The 7454-nt window shown below is 53.0% G+C and overlaps 1 protein-coding gene across 1 annotated transcript in view; it reads right to left on the bottom strand.

The window, feature by feature from the left end:
- The window catches only part of DUOX1 (dual oxidase 1), a 35021-nt gene that overhangs the window by 7197 nt on the left and 20370 nt on the right, over positions 1 to 7454 (bottom strand). The window contains exons 22-27 of the mRNA XM_010847775.1: positions 7140 to 7370; positions 6503 to 6602; positions 6157 to 6206; positions 4587 to 4714; positions 597 to 750; positions 13 to 198 (exon numbers count right to left, since the gene is read on the bottom strand). Of these exons, the coding sequence (XP_010846077.1) occupies positions 13 to 198; positions 597 to 750; positions 4587 to 4714; positions 6157 to 6206; positions 6503 to 6602; positions 7140 to 7370 (849 nt within the window). The remainder of the gene's footprint in view (positions 1 to 12; positions 199 to 596; positions 751 to 4586; positions 4715 to 6156; positions 6207 to 6502; positions 6603 to 7139; positions 7371 to 7454) is intronic.

Raw genomic sequence — 7454 nt, 5'->3', positions numbered from 1 at the left:
GTGAGTAGATCTCCCTGAGGCGGGTGGTCCAGGGCCCCACTGCCCGGATGTGCAGGCTAAGCGTCTCCTCATGGGGTGCTGACGTCAGCGTGAAGGGGTGGTACTCGGTGGTCCCCAGAGCCAGGCAGGCGATCCGCACCCACTGTCCTGACTTGTACTCAAAGCCTTGGGGCCGCTGAAACTCCAGGTGGGTCACTCCTGAGGGGAGGTGGGCAGTAGCCCGCTGTTCTGAATCCAGCAACAGTGGGGCCCCCCATGAGTTTCCCCACCTGCAACCTCAGCTCTGCTTTTAGAATATGACAAAGGAGGCCTCCCCTCATCAGAAGTTACAACACCCCCAGGCCATGTCTACCCTGAGCAGGGTTTGGGCAGCACTGGGGCTGGTGGGCAGCAGGACAAGGAGTGGCCTGGCCCAGGCCCCTCCTCTCTCTGGTGTGAGAGCAGCTTAGGTCCCCTGGCAAAGAGCCTCTTGTTCTCACTCCCCCATCCCTACCACCTCAAGGACCCTGCTAACTCCACTGGACCAGGCTTTTCCCTGCCCTGTCAGCATCCACAGAACCACCAGCCTGCTCCCCTGACAGCCTCTAGGCTGGTACCTGAAGGCAGCAGCTCCGCCTTCACCACGCTGATCTCCACCTTCTTCCGGCTCAGGCTCACCAGCTTGTCCCCCACATAGATAAGTGCTGGGACCAGGAAGAAGATGTGGAAACGGGGCAGCTGGATCAGGGCGAAGCTGCCGTGGATGATGAGCTGGAGAGAGCAAAGAGTACAGCTGAGGTTGAAGCCACACCCACAAAAGGGTCTGACCCCTGCATCCTTCCCCAACTGGCCTATCCAATCCCCACCTCATCAGGTGCAGTGCTCCTTCCAGGCTCCAAAACCTAACCACTCCCAACCCATCCTCCATAGCATCCATCTGCATCTTCCTGATACCATCCTAGACTAAGCCACCTGCACTCATGTGGTAGCCTCCTAACTGTCTGCAGGCTGCCCTACTGTGATGTATTCTTTCCAAGACAGTCAGTATGACTTTTTAAGTTCCTTTTATCATGTCATCCCAGCTCAGAAAACCTTAGAGGATTTCCCACTTCACCACAAGGCCTTGTGATGCTCTGTTTTCTGCCTGGCAACATTCCCCGCTCCCTGTTTTTCAAACACAAGTTCTTTCTATTTCTGGACTTTCCACCTGTTGCTCCCTCTGGTGGGAAGGCCTTTCCCCTAGTTCCTCCCACCACCTCATTTTTCAGGTCTCCGCAGAAAGGCCTCCTCAGGCCTTCTCCCTTCCCCCAGCATCCATTTTCCATGACACTCTCAGCTCCCAGCAGTTTCTGCCTGGCACATGGTAGGTACTCAATAACTAGTGAGTCAGTGGAAGGGGTTTCCCCAATTTACCCAACTCTTTTGGAGACTAAGACACCTAATCAGTCCTCTTTTTCCATTTAGTAACTAACAGGTATTTTCCAGCTCTGGTTCTTTCCCCAACCAGCTGGTCTAACATGGTCAGAGACAACTTGCCCCCTTCTTTCCGCTTGCTTGTTTGAGTCTGGTCAGTCTGGCTCCCCCCTCCACCTCTTCTCAGGATCTGCTCACATCAGACTCACAGTAGCAAGTCCCCGAGGTCTCCCTTTAGATGGCATTCACTCCCACCCTCCGCAGCCTATGGCTCTAGTGAGCATCCCTGCCTTGCCTCTTTAGCAACAATGTCCTGCTGGTTTTCCCTCTTTCCCTCTCTGACTGTTCACTTTCTATCTCCTGCACTGGCTCTGCTCCTCCCAACTCCTAATCCTATGTGTTGCCCAAGCCTGATTTCTTCACCCTCTGCTCTTCTCCTACAATCTCCCACACAGCGTGGCCTCTCAGCTGAGCCACAGCCCTTCAGCTTCGAATATTCTATTGTCATTCCCACCTCTCCACCAGTGCTCCTGCCTTTCTTCTTCTTTTTTTTTTTCTCTCGATCAGGGATTGAACCCAGACCTCGGACCCTTGGCAGTGAAAGTGCAGGGTCCTAAGCCCTGGACTACTAGGGCAGTCCCTCATAGGTACCATTCCTTCCACCTAGAATGCTCAGTTCCCACACTGCCCTGTTAAACCTTAGCTTATCTCTCCTTCAGGCTTAGCCCAAGTTCCGTCTTCTCTGTGAAATCTTCCCTAACCAGTTTGGCCCAAATGAGGCTCCCTTCAATGAGCTCTTGTAACTGACAGACTGGAACATTCAGCTCAGCAATTAATCCCATATTATCTGGTCATTTTGATCATTGCACGTGCATGGCACTAATCTCTGCAGCTAACCCTCAATTTCCGAGGGCAGAGTTTAGAGTCTCCCCCTCCTCTGCTGGGCCTGTGTGTGTGTTAGTCACTCAGTCGAGTCTGACTCTTTGCGACCCCATGGACTGTAGCCCACCAGGGTCCTCTGTCCATGGACTTCTCCAGGCAACAATACTGAAGTGGGTTGCCATTTCCTTTTCCAGGGGAACTTCCTGACTCAGGGATCCAACCCAGCTCTTCTGCATTGCAGGCAGATTGTTTACAGAGCAAGTATATCCTAGGCCCTCAACAGATAACTGTTCAAATGAACTCAGTCCCTCATTCAGTTCTCCATTCCTCCAGCTGAGTGTTCCCCAATTCTTGAACCTCTCCCCACAGAGCTAACTCGAACCTTTTTGGGCTGTGAATTGTCTCCAGTTTTCCCAAGATCCTCTTTCATTACAGAGCCCACGCCAACCCCTGAGGCTTTCTGAGCATCCACTGGCTGAGAACAATGTCTGGATGACTTCATACTCCTCTGTTTATACACCTTGCTTGGTGTTGGCTCTACCTTGAAACCGCAAAGCTGCTGCAGAGTCATGATTGATCAAGGAGCCTGGGGAACAGCCTGCCAGCTCAGCTTTGCTGCACTAGCTCCAGCCTCTACAGCCTGAATCAGGAGCCTAAACACCTTTGCCCAGGGTCTGCTCCACACTGGAGTCATATACTTGTAACTTCTCTTTCTGTCTGAGGGCAAGTGGCCACATCTGAGATAAATGGAAAGGCAGCTGATGCTTTGTGCCTGCATGCTAAGTTGCTTCAGTTGCGTCCAACTCTTTGGACCCTATTGAGGAGCCCACCAGGTTCCTCTGTCCGTGGGATTCTCCAGGCAAGAATACTGGAGTGGGTTGCCATGCCCTCCTCCAGGGGATCTTCCATGACCCAGGGATCAAACCCAGGTCTCTTATGTCTCCTGAGTTGGCAGGCAGGTTCTTTACCACTAGTGCCACCTGGGGAACCCTGCGATGCTCCCAGGCTGCCAGTGCTAGGACTTCCCAGCTGAGGGTCCTGCACCTTGGTTAGCTGCTGACTTCTCTGTTGGCTTCCCCAGTGATCCCCAGAACCCAGGGATAAATCAGAAACCAGTCTTGCTCTCAGAAAACAAGGCTGGCCACTCTTCTGGATCTAGTTTTTTAAAAAAGCTGCTTTATCAGCAGGAACAAAACTATGATCTCCACCCCTAACAATAACAGTAACCCAGATTCTAGGGCTCTACCCATTATCAAGAAATTGGTGAGGGAGGCATAAATTAGCCACAGCTTCCAAAGAAACAAACTCGTGAGTTCTCGGAAACATCTAAGCTGAGGCTGGGTAGTTCTCCAGAACCATGAAGTGCTGAGCCTCAGGCAAGATGGAACCAGACATTCTTACTTCCCACTGAAGACAGAGCTGCACCTGGGAGGGGGCAGGGCAGACAACCAGTGCCATCCGGACCCAGGCAATGAAGACCTTTCTCCCTTTGTCTTAGGACAAAGAAGACCCCTGTGTGCAGTTGTGTCTAGAGCCAGGTGACCTCCAGGGCAGCCATGTGTGAGCTCTGCATGTTTTGAATCCTGGCAGCCAGGCTATCACCAGTGGGGACGTCAGAGCTTTGGGACTTGGTTTACCTTCTCAGCAAGGCCCTCAGATGCCCTTTGGGGAAGTGCCTGTGTCTGTGAGGAAGGCAGGCCAAGCAGACCCATGCCGCAGCAGTACAGATCAGAGTTATCTCTGGAAACAGCCACTAAAGTAACAGAGAGCAAACCCAGGGGAAGAGGGAAAGGACAGAGGCAGGGAATCTGAAGGAAGGGAGGCAGGAGCCCAGGATAAGAAGGAAAGGGGAGAGGTGGAGTCTCAAAATCCATTTTATCAACAATCCAAAGAAGACACTTTGAGCAAGTTCATTGACATTACAAGTGGCACTTAGCTAGCTGGATGGGGTAGCTAACACCGCAGAAACAAAATGGCAGAACCTACTTAAGGGTGAGTTTCTCTTTAAAAAGACAATGCTCCCTTGAGTGAGTCCACCCAAGAGCCCAAACCACCACCCAAAGACGGGAAAGACTGACTGGGCAGAAATGATGTGGGGGTGTCTAGAAGGAATGTAGATCAGCCTGGTAAGGCTGCTCCTGCAAAACACATGCCAGGGAGTCAGCCTTCTGAGTGCTGCATGTTGGGTCAGTCTACCTGAGCGCCCCATACTATAATCTCCATCTTTTAAGGTGGATGTCTCGGCCATTGCTGCCTCCCTGGGAACATCCACCCAGACTCTGCTGGTCTGGTTCATATCCCAAACCCCTCACCAGCACATAGAGCAGGATGTAGAGGTGATGGGTCAGCCAGAAGCCCCGGAAGCTGCAGCGCCGGAAGTGGCGGGAGGCGAAGATGTACATGATGGCGAGAATCAGGAGCAGCATGACTCCCGTGAGACCTGCAAAATGAACATGGGGTGAGGGCAGAGGAGCAGGGCCTCACAGAGCCGGCTGTTCTGAGGTTCCCAGGGTCCCCTCTCCACTCCACAGCTCTAGGCGAGTGACAGAAGCCCACCATCCTTCCCTCTTCCTCTCCCCAACACCACTGATAATAAGCGCCTTTCACTTCCCCAGACCCTGCTTGTCCTTCATAGACCCTGTCACGATGGTTATGTCTCAAGCACCCGTGTCATTATTTGTTTCATATCTGTCACTTTCTTGACTCTCAGGTCCACAAGAACAGGGCCCAGGCTAGGCTAGTTCACCACTGCACTCGGGTGCCTCGTGTAAGGCCTGGCACACCACGGGCCTTAGGAAAATGTGTGCTGAGTGAATGAATGGACAGGGCAGCTACTCTGAGTCCTCTGAGTAGAACTCCGGATGTTGTAGGCCCTACCCTTGGGGAGTCGAGGCTTGGTCAGGGGCCAGGTAGTACTCTACCCGGCAGCCACATCACAGAGCATGAACACTGACACAGTGAGTGAGTGGGACCACACCATCACTGCTCATCACCAGAGCCCCCCTGAGTTCCACCCACTCAGACCTGGTGGGAGACCCCTCCTCTCACAGAGGATCCTAGGCAACACTGGAGCCATTCCAGAGAATGGTCCCTCACGTGATCAAGGAGGAGGAGGCAGAAGTGAGGAAGATTAGAGCCCTGTAGTGTGGAAAAGCAGAGATTAAGAAGGGATCTAGCCAAAGCCTATAAGTCCTGAATGGAGAGGAGAGCGTAAACATGGCTTGATCCACTAAACCCCAGTGTGCAGGATCAGCAAGCACTCTCTGAAGTTCAAAGCAGATCGTTTTAGGGTTTAAAGAAAAATAAAAAAACATGCTGTGTTTTACAGAAAGGAGTGTAACACATTTACAGAAAGATGTGTTACTCCAAGGAGGGAACAGACTTAAAATATAAATAGCTTCAAGAAGCATTTGAATAGATTCATAGCTAATAGCTCTAAAATGGGTGATTATGGGGAGTGGGGAATATGGGCTCTTGTAAAGACTACAGAACAGAGGGGAAGCCTATTTGCCAGGAGGGGGAAGGGTATTTGCCAGGCTCCATGAAGAGCCCAGCCCCTCCCCCACATAGCTGGGGCACAGCATTCCTCAAAGTCACTGTCATGGTAGGTGTGTGTGTTCAGGTGGAGGGGATACACTGCTGTTCCTCAGAGGGAGTAACTAGCTCAGAACTGGGGGAGGAGCCCAGCTAAGCTCTTGAGAGAAGGCCTGGAATGCAGTCCCCTATAGCCCAGGAAAGCACTCTGGGCAAGGGCAGAGCCTGGCTCACGGTCAAGGCCAGAAGCACCAAGCCAGAGTGACTGGGCTGCCTGTGGCAGGCAAAACCCAGAGCCTGGCACTCAGAGCCAGGCCCAGAAACACATGCAGCAGACAGGGCTCTCACCTGGCACAGTCTGGAAGAACCACCAGTAATACTGCTGGGGGAACTCAGATCTGTGGGGAAGGGAAAGCAAGTGAGGGGATGTCTAGGACTTCCAGAAAGGACCCTCTAGAGGAGGCACCCCAAACCAGCCACCAGTCTCCCTTTCTGCAACTTGGGATTCGGGGCTCAAGATGATCATTGTGCTATAACCTGGAGGGGGACCCACTCCTGAGCCAAGAAAATTTTTTTTCTTTTTTTTGAGCCAAGAGGATTTCTGCAAATAATTTCACCCTCTTCACCCCCAGGCCAGGCCACACACACACACACACTCTCACTCTCTCACTCTCTCTCTCTCTCTCTCTCTCACCCATTGTCATGGAAGAGGCCCGGAAAGAGGCAGGAGAGGACGCTGAGCGGGCTAATGGAGAAGAGGTACACGTTCACCACGTGGCCTGCACTGTGTAAGACTGAGGAAGACCAGACAGGGTAGGGATGAGCCTGGGGCCAGCCCACTGGGGGTGCTCAAAGCATTCAACCCCAGCAGGAGGACTCCAGCCAGCCAGAGTTGGGGGCCTGAAGAAGGACCCTGGGGATCTAGACTTCTGTTTTCTAATCAGCCTCCTGTTCCTCTCCTGCCTCACATACACATTATCCATGAAAACAACCCCAGAGGTCTGAAATTATACTATTAGAAATTCATTCCTTTGGTTTCTCTCGCAGAATTATGTTTTAAAACATAAAAGTTGGGGGAGATCACACACTATTATGTGCACTCATTTTGGGGTGTGAGTAACTTGTCAGTGGGAAGTGGTGAGGTGGACTTTACAGCCTGGGGCAGTGAGGGACTCCTGGGCTTACTTCACACCACCGTCATCCTACGAGAAGGACATCTAAGACTAACGCTCACATTACACGCGGGTGGAGAACAGGGGGGCTCTCAGAGGAAGGGGAGCCTGCAAGGGGCGAAGGAGATGGAGAGGATCCCTGAGACTCCCAGGCCCTGCCTGTGAGGACGATGGCAGTAGAGGCAATGAGGCGATGGAAGTCCACGGCGGCGTCGAAGGGCACGTAGCGGTTGAGGAAGGTCTCTCGCAGGAAGGTGATGAGGTTACGGCACATGGTGAGCAGGATGTAGGAGAACATAAAGGAGATGCTGGCCGCCGTGCCGCGAGACAGGATGATGCCCACGCGGGTGGTGTCCGTGATGCCCTTGTGGTGAGCCGCAAAGGCGTAGTCTGCAGAGGGCCCTGGCCGGTGAGCTCAGCGCAGGTCCCGGCCCCCGGCCACCACTGCGGCCCACAAGCCTCCCGCAAGCTCTA

Source organism: Bison bison, unplaced genomic scaffold, assembly GCF_000754665.1.
Source record: "Bison bison bison isolate TAMUID 2011002044 unplaced genomic scaffold, Bison_UMD1.0 scf7180017864254, whole genome shotgun sequence".
Classification (NCBI taxonomy): domain Eukaryota; kingdom Metazoa; phylum Chordata; class Mammalia; order Artiodactyla; family Bovidae; genus Bison; species Bison bison.
This window is presented reverse-complemented; position numbering and strand designations above follow the sequence as displayed.